The sequence below is a fragment of the Pangasianodon hypophthalmus genome, chromosome 5 (genome assembly GCF_027358585.1).
Source record: "Pangasianodon hypophthalmus isolate fPanHyp1 chromosome 5, fPanHyp1.pri, whole genome shotgun sequence".
In the NCBI taxonomy this organism is placed as follows: domain Eukaryota; kingdom Metazoa; phylum Chordata; class Actinopteri; order Siluriformes; family Pangasiidae; genus Pangasianodon; species Pangasianodon hypophthalmus.
This window is the reverse complement of record NC_069714.1, coordinates 20,302,847-20,323,260: the sequence shown is the minus strand read 5'-3', so window position 1 is coordinate 20,323,260 and position 20,414 is coordinate 20,302,847. Positions and strand designations below refer to the sequence as shown.

The following is a 20,414-nucleotide window of genomic DNA, read 5'->3' as shown; positions in this document are numbered from 1 at the left end:
CAAAGGGTCAAGTGGCTTATAAATGTGCACTGGGGTGTTAAAAACTTGCTGAACGTGCACCAACAGGTTTTCCAAGCTGACATGTAAGAGGGTTTTGTATGGAGAAAGGAAAGAGCAGACTAACACCAACAATCTCTTCCATCTTGTGAAAAGCAGCCACACCCTTTTACAGCTCCTTTGCTGTCACTATGGGAACCTGCTCAGAGAAGCTTCCATTACATAAAAAACCCACGGTTGGCTGGAGTGTAACTAGGCGACTGGCTCTTTTTCCCAACTGTTACTGAGAGGGAGACATTAACCAACCACGCTCCTGTGCACCCTTCAGCTAATTAACAGATTCAAAAACCTTGATACTTCAGCAGCAGCACATTCCTTAATATACAGAGCAGAGAGAAGACAGAAACACAGACAACAAGCTAAACTTACTGCAGGGATACTTTCAGAATGAAAGAATATATCTCAAAACTAAAGCTGAACAACTAAAAAAAAAAAACAGGAATTTGGCAATGACCTCCTAGACAAATCAGGAATCTGCTGAATAGCTTTGGTTGGATGAAAAATTTAACTAATGAAAAATAGGGCCTCTTCTGCTTCTAATCCACTTTGTAGACACAGTGAGTGAGCGAGACAGACGGGCGTGTTTTTAAAACGATAGCTCAATAGATCGATAGATAGATTTATTGACCCCTGCAGGAAATTGTTTTGTTGCAGCAGTACAATAAACAACAAATTACAGACACGGACAATGCACAGAGAATACAGAGAACACAGTTCTGCAATAAACTAAGAAAATAAGAATAGAATAAAAATAAAATGCTAAGCAGCAACAAAAGTAAGTAAAGTGGTTGCAGTGCAGGTGATCAATGCAACTGGATGGTCATCAAATATACATTAAAAATTAAACGAGCTTTTTTTTTTTTTTTAAATTTAATTCCTTTTGCATTAAACCATTTTTGAAGGAAACCTGTGCTAGCAAAGTGCTATTCCGAACAAAACAAGTGCAATCCTGTCAAAAACAATAACACACAGCCAAAACATAGACAATGGCCTGATTGAGCCAAAAGGATTAAAACACACACTTTGGCAGAGTTTTTTTCCTCCCCCAAAAAAAGAACACTGAGTATAAGGTGGTGACGATAATGTTAAAAAAAAAAATTAGTTTAGCACTAAAAATTCTCAAAGAACAGACAAAAACACAAACTTGGCCAATCTACTATTTTTCAAAAACACTAAAATTAGAGCAATTTTAACATTTTCCTAATAAAACACAAGTCTACTTTAGTACGAACACCTTCTCAAGACAAACCTGTCTCTGTTCAAGAAAACCACATGCCAAAAAATTGTTACACCTGGTCCTTTCCCACTTTTGATTTGCAACTAAAACCAGATCATGGGAATTTAACATGTCTACAGGTTTGCGCATTAGTCAGTTGTTCCACTGGCTGTGGTCAGTCAGGCAACTGCGGCTGGCAGAGCAAAACACAGCCTGAAAGGCTTTAGTGCTGAGCCTCTGACCACAGAGGGCAATGCCAAAATTTTGAAATAGCCCTTTACAAATACGCCCCCCTTCCAGCTCTCTACTCTGCACTTGCCTCTCGCCACCCAGACATGTGGGTGCTGCTGGCAAAAGATCGGCTCACGTCCCCCTGCATGACCTGCCGACTCTGCCAAGCTTTCCTAATGCAACTCCCATGCCTGTGCGCCCGGCTCTCCTCTCAGGGGCTAAAAGCAGCTTAATCTCTATCTGGAGGCCTATTTTGAAATGTCAATTTCCCCCCACTGTATCTCTGACATGGACAGGGCTGACTGTGTACTTCCGTAGATTAGGAAACTGCCTCATAAAAATAATGTCAGAGGACTGCATGGAAAGAAGTAAGTAAAATATGGAGAAATATAGCAATGTAGCCTTGGGAAGATTAAAGCCAGCTTAGGAAATATAGGAAACGTTTAAAGGAAATATACACATTCAAATGCATTTCCTGCTTCCAATGACAACGTATCATCAACTCAAGAGATTAACCTGGCATCTGTTTTTTCTTCATGTCACAGTGAGTGTAAAGTGATCTGAGCCTCTGAAGCCCAGCACAAAGGCAGACAGGGGCAGCTGGGAAAGACGAGCAATGCAGTTACTGTGGCCACCAGCCAAACCGAGAGACACCACTTCATAGTGGGCAGCATGCACGAGTGGGAGAACGCATGAGCGCGTTTACAAAAATGTGTGGGCCGAATGTTTATATGAATTAGCAGCAGTGCCTATAATTGTATTAGATTCACATACAACATGGGGAAACAAGGCAAAACTACAGCACTTAGGAACAAGGACAGCTTATCAAAAAAATGGAAAGAGAGGAGAAAATAAAAACAGCACGAAAGAGGAGACAAAAGAGCAGACAATCTGAGTGCTTTAAGAGGGCCACTTTACTTTACATTTCCATAGTGTTGTCATTTTTCAGTTGTGTGAAACGTGTTTGTGAGGTGATGACAGGGTGTCTACAGCTTCATGAATAAAAAAGAAAAACAGAAGAGACTTTTCAATCTTTTCAGCTGTTGGTGAAATGGTTTGCGTGTCTCAGCGTCAACACAAGGGAATGTCCTCCTCCCCTCACCCAAAGACACAGTCCTCCCCCCTCTCTACCCCGCCTGCCATGGAGCCAGGGAGAGACACATTGTTTAGTCTAAACCCTGCTGCTACAGAGCGCCACACTGTACACACCAGACATCACCCCCACTCCCCCCCCCAACCACACACACACACACACACACACACACACACACACACACACACACACTCGCTGCTGATTAGAGTATCTAACTGCTCTCAGAGGAGATCCAACCTACAGCCATGAAAGTTAAAGTGTGCTTTCACAACGTTAGAAATCCTGCAAACATCTACAGACTCACAACAGCACACAGCAAGCCAACTCAATTCTGTGCAGTAACAGTGGCATACACATTAAACACACGCATACACGCTGAGTTTCAAACTGGAAAGACGGCAGGGTTCAGTGAACTGGCGACCTGAGCATTCTTTTGCACAATCAGAGTACAAATCAAAAACACGGCATAACATGACGCAGTGAGAGCCTGCAGCCAATGCTCAACCTCTGCTTCCTGCCCTACCCCACAGACGGATAAATTTCTCCAGGCTGCCAGTGCGCACTCACACACGCACTCACACACGCACTCACACACGCACTCACACACGCACTCACACACGCACTCACACACGCACTCACACACGCACTCACACAGAAATAAAAAGCAGCTTTGAGACTTTTTGTACATTTGATGCTTTTTCCGAAAAAAAAAAAATAAATCAAAGTAAAATTGTAAGTCTAGCCTAATTTGAATTCACATCAATATTCTTCAGATATTTCAGTCAGCAAACATGTCTGAGAGACAGAAAGACTCAAACGGGAATAACAATTCATCCCAGATGAAAATATGTAGCATATTATGGTAATTACAGGGCAGGCAAGCGTTCCTTGTGTGTAATTTCCCTTTAACCCTATACTCTCTGAATGATGCAGGAAAACGCCTTCATACAGCCGCACACTCTAAAGGTATTTAAAGAGTTAACTGTTTCTAACAACGATCACTGTAGCATATTGTGGGCATTCTTAACCAATGTTCATGGCGTCACATTTGGTCGAGCAATTTTTACCATAAGTTCTTAGTGATAGGACAAAAAAAAAAGAAATGTGATAGGCAAAGACGGAATAAAGCCTCGTGACATGCGACAGACCATGTTGTCATACAAAAATAATCCACGCTGGGGAGTGTGATGTGCCGCTTCCCCCCATATAAATGCATTATTTTCAAATAACAGCATGGACTGGAGTGTGTTATCCCATGTCTACCACAGCAATTTGCCAACAATTACAATGTTTAATTTATTAATACGAGTTAGCTCATGTTCTCACTTATGTTATAGCTACAATATGCAACCATTTCCTCACCAGCCTCACTCTTTTTCTGTCTCTGCTATCTCTCTGTCGCTCTCAAAACACAGCTTGTCATTTTACTGGGAAACCGGAAGGTGCAAACTGAAGACTGTCCTGAAAACTTTACTGTGCTGATAAACTTTGCAAAGCACTGCAACCATTACAAAGCGCTTACAACAGAGACTCCTTCCATAAATGTTAAACAAATGTCTCCTAACAAAAATGTCACCACATCACAGTTATAGGTTTTACATTGTTAAACACATTTTTCAACTCAGTTTATTATTAGTTAGATTATGTGAAGTGTCCGCCATACAAGCCCCTGTGTATGAGCGGTTATTAAAGAGATAATGACATATTAGAACGGGTGCATTAATATTAACATTCATGTTACAGCCGGAAATACCTTCCACAAAAATAATGCACATCTTCTGACCAGATTCGAGCATTCAACCAAGCTGTGGCATAAAATGAAATATTTTTGGCTTCATGCAAACACCCACATGCCAAAAAGATTATAATTAACAACAACTAAAAATAACAAAACATCCTCACTGTAGAGTTGCTCAAATGTGACATAGTTCTGTTGGCAAATGTAAATACTGTGACAGATGTTTACTTAAATTGGGATGGCCAATATGGGCAAAAGCATCATACCCTGATTTTGAAAGACATTTTCGCAACACACAATATCTATTGCAATATTTAGGTTTGCCACATTTTAGCCCAGCAATACCCTTTTAAAAAAGGAAATTAAAAAATTTGGTTCAAAAATATATGACTGTTCAAAAATATATCTCAGTTATGACTGACAAGACCCATCATATCCTTAATTTAGCACAATATCAATATTATCTTCTAATTTATATAATTATCATATATAATGAAAATAATTACATGGCGTGTGTGTGGGATTGTATTTCCCATCAGAATAAAAAACTGTTACTGAAAATGAATGAATGAAACTGTAAATGCATCATACAGCACCATGCAAGCACCCAATACCCTCGCAAGTTAATGAACTAAGTAAAAACTGGTGACTTTTTTTTTTTGTTCAGTTTTTCCCACATGAACCCAGTCCTAATGCACCTCTAGAGAATACCATGCAGGAGTTTATGTAATTTATTCCCTAAGCAAAGACGTACACACTCAAATATGATTAATTGTTTTGGCCTGCCGTTTCTCTATTGGTACATTTCTAACTTCGCCATTCGAATGGCATTTCTGGGAAAATCTGACAGCTATAATGTGTGTTGGCCTCTTCCCTCACCACAGAGGATAATGAGCGCTGCCGGGCTCAGCAGACTGCGAACAGGAGCCGCGGCTTCATGCTGAATCGACAAGTCAGAGACAGGGTAATGGCTCTCTCCCTCGCTCTCGCACACTGGTCTCAGAGTGATGGAGAATAATCACAGCAGTGGCACATCCGTGCTGGGCTTCCTAATGTGCCATCAACCAGCAGTGAGGGAGGCAACTGGCTAAACTGTTAAGTAAGGCACTGTGGCTGCACGTGATAGGCAATATTACAACTAACTCTAGGAGACCAAGGACAGCCAGCATTCAGTTCTGGTTCTTCACCCTGCTAAAAGTCAACAAAAGTAAAACTATTCAGTTTTTTTTTCTGTCTTGAGATCAGCCGGTGCACCTTCTGTCAGTGAACAAGTGCCAATCTCCAACAAAGAATATGCAAGGAAGACTTTGGCACATGCACTGGAATGAAAATGTCATTAATCTGACACTTATAAAAATATTTTCAGGACGAGGCAAAACAAAAACGCTTAAGTAGAACTAACGATCTCATTTTTTAAAATTTAATATGTAAAGTCTATATTTATTATGATTTCATTTTCAGGCAATTGTGTCCCTGAAACTAGGTTTTAGAGATAACCATGAAATACGAGATGAGAGCCCAGTTCCCCAAACTGTAAAGTTAAGATCACCAGTGTGTTTGCAAAACTGGTATTATCCGAGTCTAGTTGCAGAAAAAACGGAAATCAAATCGGCCTCACAATACACTGACTTCTTATGAACGACCTTTAGCAGAGAATAGATATTACGAAACATAACAGCCTGACCTCTGACAATAAACAATAACTTTTCTCTAAAATAATTCAGTGAAACAGACTCTTCTCCAACAGATGCCCTTCTCCATCGTCTCCAGTCCCCTTGTAGCACTGCAGAGAGACACACTTATCTTATCAAAGTCAAGGCTAAACAACAACTGCATTAGAGCGACTGGTTCTGAAGGCTCAAGCAAGCCTGATTCTACTCCAAAATGAAATACTGGATACAGCGTGAACATAGATGTAATGGGTTGCTTTGACGTTTAACTGCATTTTCGGCAAACAAAAAGCACACCTGCAGCAGACTGCCTGAGACCTGCACACTGATCTCGATTTGTTTCTCAACGCAATTCAATTCCAGAAAATCGATTCTGTACCATTAGCACTTGAGCAACAATTACATACATCAGAGCTCCACTATCACCCTTATTCACTGTGACCAATGACCACAGACGCTGCCCCACGTCATCTCAAGAACACTAGGAGTCTGCAGAAGTAAATGAGGAGAAACAACACTGGAAAGCTATTTCATGAGTAAATTTTAAAAGAAACCGAGTGTCTGTTAAATATATATTTAACATTACGTATTGAACAGTGAATTCTCAATTACTAAAGAACGAGTGAATGAATGAAATGTAGACTTGCGGTCCCTTAACTCATCGATGGTGCATTGCATAAAGACCACGTTAATCAAAACTGATTTTACTCACACGTGTACAGAAACATTGCTGTGAATAATTATATAACCATTAAATAACATTAATATTCCTTGTGTTCAGTGGCGAGGGTTACTGCTGAACTCTGGGAGTACACATTGCCTTCATGGCATCTTCATATGATTCATGTTTTATACTAAATAACGGTTAATTTCGCTCAAGATATAGGCTGTTGGACTAAATGTTATCAGTTAGAAAATTTGGTTGAAGTGGTGTATCTCATTTGATAAGCTGATCTCATTTATAAGTTATTCAGTGATGAATCGTGCAGCGCTACACATGCTGTTTTATACCTTAACCTATGATCACCACATCAGTACTCACCAGGCCAGTTTTCAGGCTTAAAGCCACCCACTACTGTTTAAGATAAAGCTTAGAGTGTTAGTCTTAAACGGAGAGACAGGAAATGACTTTGGATTAAAACAGAAAACCAACTAATTTTAAGTGAAAAACTGACAGATTCCTCTGAGTATAACTACAACCAAGTGACGCAAAATCCTCCTGTGGTTTAAACAAGGCTTGAAATACTAGACACATACTACCACCACCACTACTACTACTACTACTACTACTACTAATAATAATAATAATAATAATAAGTAGAAGAAGAAAGCTAGATTTATAAGTAACATCTACCTGATTGAATCATTGAAAGTGACCTTAGGGAAGTAGGCCACAGGCCCAAGAATAGAGAACATGAGAAAGAGGATGGAGATGTGTGTCTAATTTGGTGTCAGAATCAGGTAAGTCTGTTGTAAACAAACAGTACGTCTTTATTAATGTTGTAAACAAAATACATTTGGGCTGGTTTTAGGCCCCAGACATTGTGCCTAAACAGGACAGATGCTGTATTAGTGCTGGAAAGCCTCACCTGCGACAGGACTGAGGAGAAGCACGGCGTAAAGCCCCAGAGTCAGGACCCAGAGCCGGCCGCACACGGTCATGTTTCCACCCCAGCAGTCACACAGGGCCCACAGCTCCCACTGCTCCCAGCTGATTATATGCCTCCTCTTTTCCCCAGGCGAGTATCCGAGTTCATTCGCGAGGATCAAACAGTCCAACACCGGAGTCTTGGCACACCAGTGTGGACGGACAGTACATGATTTCCACACAGCTTCTGCTCGCTGTTGACGCTGACTCCCTGCACGCAGCGTTAAGTTCGTTAGCTTCGGCAACTTAATCGATCCGTCTAGCTAGCTGGCTAGCTCTCCAGTCTCGCGCTGGTGCGGTGTTAATATTAGCCAGCTTGCTCTGTGACTGACGGGCATTGCGTCCTCGTAACTTAGCTAGTAACTTAGCTAAAATGTCGCCGCCACAAATATCTCTCTATAATCTCTCCTTTAGCTAGAATGTAGCTCGCCGGCTAAGCAGACTAAAGTTGGCTAGCTAATTTGCCTAGCTAGCTCTCAGCAGTGGGTCAGTTCTGCGCTGCCGACCGTCGTGACAGTCCATGTCGGTGAGTTAGCTAGCTCCGGGAGCTAGGACACCTCAAACACTTGGCAGCCTTCTCTACTCTTTCACTCGCGCTCGAAAGATGAATTGAAACACAGCCGCCGTAATGAAATTTAACTTATCTGTCAAAAAAAATTAAAAAGAAAAAATAAAAAAAACACACACACATACACACACTCAGCCACCGCCGGCGTCGTCGTCGAGCTCCACCACCGTCGGGGGAAAATCTCCTCCAGCAAGAGCGACTTCTCAGGAGGGAAAATTCGTCCAAATATTTCCGCGTTTGACTCTAATCCAAAAAAGAAAAAAAGGGGGGGACGTTTAACGGTGAAATGAGATTCTTAACCGTCTAAACACGCACGGCCACTGTGGAGAAGCGAAGCCGCGGTTAAGACTCGGTTAGATTACCGCGGAGCTGTTTTGCATGGACGAGTTGTTGTTGCGAGTCTCAGCCGTACGCGCGCGACCTCTCGCCAAGTTCTCCTGTTCACGCACGCGGGCGCATGCTGAAGGACTCGCAGTGTTTCTATTCACTAAAGACGCGAGTCGATTCTTTAAAAAAGAGTCGGTTCGCCAATCACAGGTGAATCGACTCCAAAGCTCATAGATCTATTTCAGTTCAAAAAACTGATTCAGCTCAAGTTCAAGTTTCAGGTTTAAAGTGAGAGAGGAAGAGATTCTGACCAGTGCGTCTTTTCACATCATAAAACCTATCAGCATTCAATTAGGAAAACAAACTACAATGCTAAGCACCTCAAGACTACTTTTAACAAAGTAAAATGATAAGCATCTTTAGGCTACTTACCTAAATAAGTTGAAGAATAAATTGAATCTTGTAGAGGTTTATCCCCTATTAACCAGCACAATTATTTTTTAACTCACGTTATTTCTCCAAAACTACACATTAGCTAACTAATTAGCATTACATGAAATGAATAAATGTGCCAAGAAGCCTTGTCGTTCATGATATCAATTATGATGTGTTTTTATTGTTCGGAACCGATTCTGGAAGTCGACTCTATCAGTTCGAACACAGGGAATCGAGATCGGAGTCGACTCCAAAATGGCCAGAATCGAACAGGCTTAGAACAGGCTTCACCCCTCCTCCCTCTCCGTCTGTCTGCTGTCTGTCTGCTGTGTGTTTCAGTTGTTCAGCAGTACAGCTTGCTAGTCCCGCACAGGGGAGTCTAGACGGAGTATTAGCACCTCTCGTTAGTAATATCGCTACATATGAGACAAAAGACACAGTAAAATAAATTCAGTAAGCATGTTGTAAAGGTCAGTCCCAGGGCTGTGGGGGTTTAAAAGCCACACAAAGTGGATTATTCTGTAGGCAGAACTTTAAAAGGATTGGTTACATTGATATTTTATATTTCCCATTTGCAACATTGTTATATTATTATATTATATTGTATTGTATTGTATGAGACATGCACACTATTGTCTTTTTGAAAAGAAACCACGTTTGAAACCAGTACAGAAGTAGTATGTGTTCAGCCTGTTTTAGTGGACAGTGCGCCCTCTGGTGTTCCTGATCATTAACTGCATTTGGCTACTAAATTAACTCAAGTTGGTGGTCTAGATTAGAGCCACTGAAAAAAAAAAAGAAGGGAGAAACATTACTACAGTTCACTCACTGGTCACTTTATTAGGATCATTCATGCAGTTATCCAAACAGCCATCCATGTGTCAGCAGAACAGTTCATAAAATCATAAAGATACAGGTTAGAGCTTCAGTTAGTGCTCACATCAGACATCGGAACGAGTGGAAATCTCCGTGACTCAGTGCGCATGGTATAGTGGTATGGTTGGTGGTGCCAGATGGGCTGGTCTGAGTATTGCAGAAACTGCTGAGGTCCTGGGATTTTCATGCACAAGTTCTCTAGATTTGGTGAGTTAAGCACTCTGAGTTGCTTTTTTTTTTGCTCACCACAGTTGTAAAGAGTGGTTATTTGAGTTATCGTAGCCTTCCTGTCAGCTTGAACCAGTCTGGCCATTTTCTTCTGGACTCTCTCATCAACGAGGCATTTTCCGCCAACACCATGGCTTTTATCCCCACACCATTCTGTTTAAACTCTAGAGACCGTTGTGTATGAAAATCTCAGGACATCAGCAGTTTCTGACATACTCAGACCATCCTATCTGGCACCAACAATCACGCCAAGGTCAAAGTCGCTGATATCACTGCCACTTTTCCCCATTCTGACATTTGATGTGAACATTAACTGAAACTCTCGACTTGTATCTACCTGATTTTATGCATTGTGCTGCTGCCACCTGATTGGCTGGTTGGATAACTGCATGAATAAGCAGGTGTACTGGTTATTATAATGACCAGTAATTGGGTGTTAAATGTGTTTTGAATTGTACTAGTGTTTTTTCTTCCATATCAGTTTTTTTTGAGTAGCTCTAGACCATCAACCTGGCTTAGTGTTTTTATTACTACCAAATATGATCCTTAATCACAAAATACACTATGGGAAGGAAGGTCAGCTCTTTCACTGGATTCAGGCATGTATTTCCAACCTAATTTCAAATACTGTAAACTCTAACACACATTCATCTGCACATTTATGAAATTCCAGATCAAATCTCCTGGGATCAAATTCTTAAAGTTATGGCCTGTAAAAGAACTAAGTTGTCCCCGTGGGTTTGATAAAAGTAATGACCTTTTCAGTAACAATCACAACTATATCTTTAAAAAAGGGGACTTGCAAATATTTAAGAATAAAACAGCTTTATTTTCAAATAACAACAACAATATCTGCATTATTTGATACTTTTGTATTTTTGCTGTAAAAAAAGAAATGACAATCACGGATCACTAATATGTTCCAGTATGTATTATGCAGCATGTCTTAGGCTTTCAGAGGTCACATGCACAGCTCTCTTTCTCCAGAGTCATAAAATAGTCAGAATAAGCAATCATAAATGGAGACCTTATGTGTAGTGCAACAGAAAATATTGAATAATAGAATAATATATTTGTTTAAGCAGGCAATAGGTGTATTTGCTGTACTCCAGGGCAGGTTAATGAGTTAGTTATAGTGCATCTTATTGGAGCTTTAACAAAGAGAAAAACTAAAACGTATAAAGTTTTGAAAGATGATGGGAAAATAAATAAAACATTCAAATATAGTCAATACTGCAATGTATCAAAATGCACACTTTATTCACCAAAGTGGAGAATCCCTCAGGCAACTGTGTAAAAGTATGTTCAGCCATATATATCATACATTGGAATATGCACAATGTGTGGGTCTACATGATGTCTGTTACAGCTGCACAATATGGACACAAATATTGTATTGCTATAATACACATTGTTATCACAATGTGCCTGCAATTTATTAAAGTAACCTGGTGAACAGAAAGATTGGACTGAATTTTTTTAAAATTAATGCTAATGACAGAATTTATCAACTCACCAACAGAAAACGTGTCTTGTACCTATGAGATATTAACACAATGATAGTGCTCATTTGAAATTTGTGTCTATTATGGTTAACAAATGATATATTGTGCAGCCCTAATGTCTACAAACATTTGGAATGTCTTTGTTAGGTTTAGACTGGACCTTTGTCATGATATCAAAGTTGGAATGCATTAATTGGTAAAATTTTAAATTAAGGTTCACTCAAGTGACATGAAATTTAACATGAACAAACCATGTACATCAGCGTTTATACGCTATAAGCAACATTAACAAAGTAACTAACACTCCTATTAAGTGATTATGGTTTTTAATTAATAAATAAACCAAATAAGTCAAATATTCAACACCTATTGCATTACCCAGTGTTTACCCCATCAATGCATAAAATGAAGCCCACAATGAGCAATATGAGCCAGCACCTCAATGAATATTTTTTGAGGTTATTTAACGGGCAAAATTCAGAGCTGAGGCTGAATAACAAGTTCCAGTATTTACATCTGAGACCATCCATCTATTTTCTGTACAGCTTATCCTAAGCAGGGTTGCGGGGAGCCTGGAGCCTATCCCAGGGGACTTGGGGCACAAGGCGGGGGACGCCCTGGACGGGGTGCCAACCCATCACTGGGCACAATCACACACACACACTCACACACTACGGACAATTTGGAAACGGCAGTCAGCCTACAACACATGTCTTTGGACTCGGGGAGGAACCCGGAGCACCTGGAGGAAACCCCCGAAGCACAGGGAGAACATGCAAACTCCGCGCACACAGGGCAGAGGCGGGAATCGAACCCCTAACCCTTGAGGTGCTAGGCAAACATCATCTAGAGGACAGAGTTCATTAAATTTTCAACATTTAGGAACATGGTGTCATTTAATTTTTGCTCTTTTTTGTGGACGTAATTTTAGTCCTGGATCGAATGAACATTAGTCAATGCAGGTGTACTCCATTAACATTTAAACAAGTGTCAGTTAATACATTTGGTAAAGTACTTCGTTAACATTATTTAGGATTTATTAATGTTGACGTTCATGTTAAGTAATGCAGTAAATAATGTTAGTTGTTAGGGAACCTTAATATAAAGTGTTGCCCATTAATTCATACCGGGTAATGAGAATCTTCTGCATGGAAAGGGAAAATCTACACTGAGTTTCCAGTTTATAAGTAGCACCGACTTTGTATCTACCCTTATTGGTCATTTTGTCTGGTAAATCTACCACATAGCTGAGTTTGTACATTTAAAATGACTGAGTGTAGCCCATCTGCTGCTATGTACAGTGCGTAAACCCTGCATTTAAACCGTTCATGAGTGGAAAAGAACCACTATAGGACTACCCCTGGCCAGATATTACGTCACGGTGAATCATTCTCAGCACAGCAGTGACATGGTGATGTGGGTTGTGTTAGTATTTGTATATCAAGTGAGTCACTGCTGAGTTGCGAAACCAGAAATATTGAGCCAACAGCAATCCTGTGATCACATCATAAGGATTGTCTATAAGTTCATCTACAAGGTGGACCAACAAGGTAGATGTGTCTAAAAAGTGGCCATTAAAGAGATCTAGGGTGCTAAGTAGGGTTTAGTGGAGTAGAAGGCTTGACATGACTCACGTTTCTGTCTCTGATGAGACGGGTGGAGGTGTGTTTAAGATCTGAACACCAGCGCTGCTCTCTGCACTCGGGGTCAGAGTTTCAGCATCTCTGCTGGAAGGCTGCATGCTCCTGTGCTGAGATTTTTTACGCAGCAGCAGATGCAGCGAATGGCTAGAGGCGTGGGAGGCTTTGCTCTTCTCCACCGTTTTCTTGTTAACGTGCTGGATAGAGAGACGGCAGCACAACGTCTGGAGGAAGGCTGTGCGAAACTGGCGTGATGAGAGATTGTAGAGCAGAGGGTTCAGCACAGAGCTCAGGTAGAAGAAGGTGTCAGCTACAGGGTGCAATTTGACATATGATATCAGGTAACTCATACTCCATTTATCCTTGGGTATGGCTGCTGTCATTATGCGTCGCACCTGGTTTGGCATCCAGCACACGAACAGTGCACACACGATCAGCACTAAGGGAAACACGCACACACAAACACATAAGTACAAATAATTAAGGATATATTCCCAAAGACACATGGAACCACGTATAAATATTCGGTACATTTAAGCATTCATGGAAATGAAACAGTGCAAAGAAAAAGAGAAGGAGAGAGAAAATCTTTTCCCCCCATTTTTCTCCCCAGTTTGGTCACTTGCTTTTTCCCACCCATCAGCCAGCTCTCTCCTTTCATACAACAGCAACCAACCTGTGAGTATGAAGCCTGACACATGCTTCCTGTGAGACACGTGAAGCCAGCCAACTGCATCTTTACGAACTGCTGCTTGTGCTGTGTCAGGGGAAAGCACTATCTGCCCTCTTCCACATACATGAGCTCACATATACCCCTGACAGTCTAGTGACGCTGTGATTGACAGGGCAGAGAGAATATGCCTCCCTTGGTTCCTTGGAACATTTTACTCCCTTGGTTCCTGGCTACGTTTTGATTCAAGTGCGCAATCTCCCAACGATGGGGCGAAGGCTTTTCTGTTGCTCCACTCATGAACCCAGTGTACTTATATTTTACAATTTATCCACACGAAATTTCAAGAAGTTTCAAATTAAAATCAGTTGTATCCTGCAACAAGACAATACCTCAAAGGCAAAATCAGGAGAAAAAAAAAGATATCTTGCTTTCGGTTTTCATAACAGATTTGAAGGCAGGTTATGACAGTGATTAGAAAATATTTAAATAATGTTTGAAAAGGAAAATGAAAACTTTGAATTGGTATCATTTTTTCAGTATTAATGCCTTATCATACATCATTTTAACATATTTATCAGTTGGAATAATTAGAGACCATCTGTGAAACATAATAAATGTGAAAAAAAGTAAAGTTCTTTGCCTTCAACATTTGGTCCTAAGAAGGTATGCAAACTTTTGCCCTCAACTGTATATCTGTGACAGATAATAGTCTGTACACTGTCTCTGTCAAAGAAATATGTAATGAAACCTTTATCTCTAATTCTGTAGATATGAATATCTGTGTATGGCTCTCTGAGTTTTTCACTCTGAGTTTTTCCTTAACTCACGCTGGTCTTCACTATGAGGCAGTGAGTATGGCTATATGTAAACCCAACCTATAAACCTTAGGTTAGAAATACTTATTTTTATTTCTATTGTGTAACTAATGTGAGCAATTGAACCAGGATGTATAATTATAAGTCATGTCTGTTTTAAATCTTATGGTTGCTTATGAAACGAAATGCATGTCTACTATGTTTCTACTTCAGTCTTCATCACGCTGTATGTAATCAATCTGTTGTGCAAATGCAGTCAGTTACCTAGGAAGATGATGGTCTGCTTGCGAGATTGTTTGACTCTGGCACTCTCATGTTTAGGCACACTAGTGCCTGAAGTGTCCATAGTAATCATGGGTGCCCTGAGGACAACAATCATGCTCCTGCACATGAAAGCCACGCTGCCAAGGACCAGCAGGTAGAGGATGAAAGCTGCGAACACGCTGCTGCGATACATTCCCCAGTACTCATGCAGGTTGGTGCAGAAGGTCAGATTCTGTGCCGGCGCTCCTCCTGGCTCCACTACATGACCTTGTGTTCCAGTTGTAATTAACAGTGGCACAGCGACAAGGACGGAGGTGAGCCATGCAGCAAGGATGAGGTGAGCAGTGCGGGCACGTGCCAGCGTTTTGTGGCGAAATGGATGGCATATAGCCATGTAGCGTTCAAAACTCAGAGTGGTCACATTCAGAATGGTGGCATAGCTGCATGCTTCAAACAGGAAGTTATAGATCTTGCAGGCTGTGTTTCCAGAAGCAGAACTAAAGGGGAACCAGATAGCACTATAGAGTTCCACGGGCATACCAATCAGCAGCACCAGCAAATCAGAGCAGGCCAGGCTCACCATATGATCAGTAACATTCTTCTGTAAGTACCCATTTCTCTGAAGCACCTGTGTCACGTGAATAGTGATGCTGTTTCCTACAATTCCCAGGATGAGAATAATGCTGTAGAGTACGGTGAGGAAGACCTTCAGATGGAACTGCGTCTCCAGTTTTCGCCAGTCCCGCTCACTTTCCTGTTCAGCCATATCCGCCCGCTCAGGCTCTCTGTTCCGATCCACCCAGTTGACTTTAGCCCAGATAGCCTTATCATTCCAGGAACAGTACACTGATATCAGCACTATTAATCATCAAACTACTGCTGGAAACATGATGAATGTGTGTATTTCGTTCCTATAAGGAATGAAAAGCCAATTTAGTTTCACGCGTTAAGTTGTATTAAATTCTACCTTGTACCTTAAGCCTAGAGTAGCGTTCTCTTACCTGATCAGTCCAGCACTCCTGAGTCAGCTGGTCCAACTCATTGTTTCTCCACCAGAGAAGCACCACATTCACGGCGTCCTTCCTTCTCAGGCTGGAGGTTCTTCCTGGACATTTGTATGTAGTTTCGGCTTGGTTTTGTTCAAGTAAGCAGTGCTTCTCTTTCTCCCTCTGAGGCCATCTGAGTTAATGATTACAGTTTAACTCAACGGCCGAGGGTGTGTGTGTGTGTAGATGTGTGCTAATCAGCATGAGCTAAGTAGACTGGCCCTCGCTTTACAATCACAGAACCTCTGCAGGAGCTGAAGCTATGAGTCACATGCTCCCTGTTTACCACAGAAGAATGTCCAGACCATTGTGATCAGATAGGAAGTTTAAAAAATTCTGACTTTCATATCACATATCCTTTTTTCCTATAGAATCAGACACTGATTTCTCAAGTAACCATTTTAGTTGCTAAAACAACACACGGTAAGGCTCATTAGTCATGTAAAGTTTCCCAAACATGTCTCAGCAGAGCCTCCCACTTCAGGACAAACCCGATAACGTTTAGCTCCACCACTGACTCAAACTGACTAAAGTAAACAGGATGAGAGCAGCAATCTGAATGTGTCCAATATGGATGAAATATCTAACTGAACTGGAATCAGGAAACACTCTGATGTTTGTTTTCCTAAATGAGCTTTGTTAACCTTTTGTTCATTTCTGAAGTTTAAGAAAGATAAAAATGCACATTGGCCATGTTCTTTCTTCAGCTTATATCCTGATTCAGATTTACAGTCATCAGATTCAGTACATCTGCCTAAAGCAAGAGTAAAAATGTCACACCTCATATCTGGGAACTCAGAATCACAATCAGCCCTTTCTATAGCTCATTCCTGAGAAGACATGTCAGTGGAGCATACATTCATAGAAATACAGCTTAAATCTAGAACCCTAAAGGGGTTTTTCAGACATTTTTGCATTTTTGTGGTGCTTGGAGAAAACTCATGAGACTTGGCACATGCATCAGTAATGCTGGCTATCAAGGTCTGGCAAAAGCTTGGACAAGGGCATGGCATGATCCCTGTCACATTTTTTCTTAATTGTGGGAATCTAGTTTCACCTACGCACCAAATCTGGTAGGCATATGGGTCTTTTAAGACAGGCATATTTCTCCATCACATCCATTATCTCTGCCCAACAGGAAGTCAGCCATTTTGGATTCTGTGGGTTTTAACAGGTACCAAACTTTTAAATACACCTCGTACAGGGTTCATCAGATTCAAACCAAATTTGGTCGGGATGATGTCAAGATATCCAAGATGCTAAATTGCAAAGGAACGTTTGATATCTTAAATAGTGTTGCCATGGCAAAGGCGGTTAATTCACGTCTCATCGCACAAACAGGAAGCGCGGCATAGTTCCCCTGTATGTAGTATGATGTGGCTCAAGGTTCATGTGTATGATCAAGGAGGCATTATCACATGCACATGCCAAAAATGATTCACTGTCAGAGCACCGCTGACTGGTTATTCAAAAAGAAACATATATCCAGAAACCAGAGGTGACATTTTGCATTTCTGTATTTGTATGTCCATTCTTATATCTTTAGCCCATGCTTACATTACAGATATAATCTAAGATTTTGAAAGGCAGTTGTTTGAGGACAATATTGTACTGCTCATGTATTGATTAAACACGTGAAGAAAGTGTTTAATTGATTTGATTCTTTCTTATTCGAGCATGTTCCTATTCAGTAAGTCATGTTCCGGGCTAAATTTATAAAACATGAGATGATTCAGTAAGTGGACAGGGAGAGAAAAGATCACGGAACATACAGACACAACAGTGCTGTACAGTCATACGCTTAGGGCTAATAGTCTAGGTATGATTTCCGTTGTACTATGAGGACTTGTGACTATTACGTCTTAGCGATGATGTGGGAGGACTGGAGGAGTCAACTGCAATGTGAATGTGTTTTAAGCTTCAAAATGTGTGCTCAACCTCACAACAAACATTTTGCTCAGAACACTGGGTATTAAAAGCAAATTATTTCCTTTATGCGAAATCTATCTATGCTATCTACAACAACAACAACAACAACAACCCACTTTATTAGGCATAGGTTGCCTAATTGTCCAAATGACTTTGCTTTACAAATCTAAAAATGCACATATAGCCCAGGGCTGAATTTTGTGAGTGAAGGTCCAACAAGTTTCAGAAACAGAAATGCTTGCTTTTCTAGATTCTTGTTCTGCCCCATCTCTTTAAGAAATGAAGACAAAGTCAGCTGCCTTTTTCCCACCATATACAAGATGCATGTGCGCATGTGAATGTATGAGTATGATATGTTTACTACACACCAATTGGTCATCATTAAAATGAGCCAATTGTATTTTTGGGAGAGAGGTGACATAAAGAATGATAATTCACGTAAATACGTTCTCGATCGAATTCTCGATTCTGATTGCTCAGAAGATGTTGATTAATTTTCTATAACAGCAGTTTGGACAGATTTATATTAATGCACTTATTCTACTATGCCATCATTCTCTGTAGTACCATGTTGCACAGGGATATGTAAGTTTAATGATCCATATAAACATTTTTGGAAGGAGTCTCTATTATCAGTGCTTTGTAACACTCAGAGGTAAAAATGCACCTTGAAGTTTTCGACGCAGGAGAGTCTTCAGGATGGAGGGCTTTGTAATGTTTGAGGTATTTTTGTCTTGTTAACTTTAATAGAGAGAATAAAAAAGGGGCTGGTAAGAGAACGACTGTTTAAACATGACTGTAAGTGTTAACAGGAACTAACTTGTTTGACAGACGTGCCACAAGATTAAATGTTATTATATTAAATGTTATATATTAATGTGTTGTTCTTTGATAAACAAAAAGTTGGTAATGTTGTCAAATTGCTGTGGTATTAGAAGAATAAAAACTTTGGATTTAGTCATTTTATTTTCCTATAATTATTATTATGATTGGTGATTACTCTCCTAAAACATCACACCCCATTATGTTTATTCTTTACTTATTCCTTGATTACATATATTGAACTAAAAATGCTTATACAGGCTGAACAGTGAGCAAAAAGGCCTTGTAATAATTGCAGTGGCTTATTTTCTTCATCCTCTAATCCTATAAAATATCCCTAGCTGTCAGACTGCAATGTTGAGGATTAACATATACAAATTTCAAGATATTTCTTTCAAAGCAATAAATGCTGTGAATCACAGCACGATGTTCACTGCCATTGTTTTTTTTTTTTTCAATAACATAAAGTTGTCTTTAGTAAATATAAATTACAGGTTATATATTAAGGGTAATATTTGAATAAAGGTATCTGCAATGCTGTTATAAATAGCTCAGTAAGTAAACAGCTCGTAAAGCCATCTACATTATTTTTGCTAGCATAAGGGCTATAAGTCACATATCTAAAAGTGCTATAAAAACAGAGATAAGCCATTGCACAAGCTTTACTGACACACTGTGAGCTAGTATCTGTCAGAATCTGTGGTAGAGCTTTGTGTTAGTCTTCAATTTGTTCCCTGCATTAGGATGAGCCAAAGGCTTTAGGGCTTCCACCCAGAAACTGCGTCAGCAAACTTATGGTTTCTGCATTTTTTTTCTTCAAAGAACCAATTTACAATCAGATTCATTCCATTCTGTACAATTCTTTCCGAGCATTCTACAGGGCACATCCAGTTTTATTTATTTTCACCAATTTAGTGTATAATACGGCCAATAGATTAGCATAAAAGTTGATCAGGATAATTTATTTGAATAATTTACAACTGAGAGGTTGATTGATTTCCTTTCAATTCAAGCACCAGATTACTTTTCAGTTATATTATTAAGCAACTCCTACAAATTATTCAGTAAAATACAGTGGAACTAATAGGGAAAAAGTATATAGTTATGGTTCTGGAGGTTTAAGGGCTTAATAATTCAGTAAAAGCCACTTTTTCATTTGTGTCTTTTCTCCTGAAATTTGATTCTTGATCTCTTAGGTTTTTTTTTTTTTGCCAGAGTAGTAACATCCTACACATGGGCCAAGTCTTCACTGCACATTCTCAAAGGTAAACTCCAGTGATTTCGGCCTAATCTCTATGTACCACACGTCTATCATATGGATTACCACAGACAAGCATTTTAAGACCTTTACCCTCCAATAGGAGAAGTATGGCTAGGTTAACAGCAAATGTTTATGTGAACCAAATATTTTTTGTAGAATGTTTTCATTCTTTACTCAAAAGTATTTATAAATGGATCTTTAATGTGTATAATTTGTCTTTTCAGAGGCAGGACCTCGAATTTTGCATGGATACCACAAATATGTTGAGAAAGTGTAAATAACCAGAATTAAATTTTCACTGCATTGCTCCAGCATTGGAAAGTTAGAAATCAGAGTACATATGAACAGTTTTAGTATTACTTTCTTTAATGT

The 20,414-nt window shown here is 40.0% G+C and overlaps 2 protein-coding genes across 2 annotated transcripts in view; both read right to left on the bottom strand.

Moving 5' to 3' along the window:
- Positions 1 to 8,685, bottom strand: part of bmpr2b (bone morphogenetic protein receptor, type II b (serine/threonine kinase)) — a 57,474-nt gene extending 48,789 nt beyond the window's left edge. Inside the window, exon 1 of the mRNA XM_026912675.3 lies at positions 7,595 to 8,685. Coding sequence (XP_026768476.1) covers positions 7,595 to 7,667 — 73 coding nt within the window. The 5' untranslated portion in view covers positions 7,668 to 8,685. The remainder of the gene's footprint in view (positions 1 to 7,594) is intronic.
- A 2,214-nt stretch (positions 8,686 to 10,899) lies between these two features.
- On the bottom strand, positions 10,900 to 16,465 carry gpr39 (G protein-coupled receptor 39). Its single transcript, XM_026910165.3, has 3 exons — positions 15,986 to 16,465; positions 14,985 to 15,895; positions 10,900 to 13,671 (listed from the first exon to the last, which is right to left on the bottom strand). Exons 2-3 carry the CDS (start codon positions 15,748 to 15,750, stop codon positions 13,223 to 13,225), a joined length of 1,215 nt encoding a protein of 404 aa, XP_026765966.3. The 5' UTR covers positions 15,751 to 15,895; positions 15,986 to 16,465; the 3' UTR covers positions 10,900 to 13,222.
- Between the last annotated feature and the right edge of the window lie 3,949 nt (positions 16,466 to 20,414).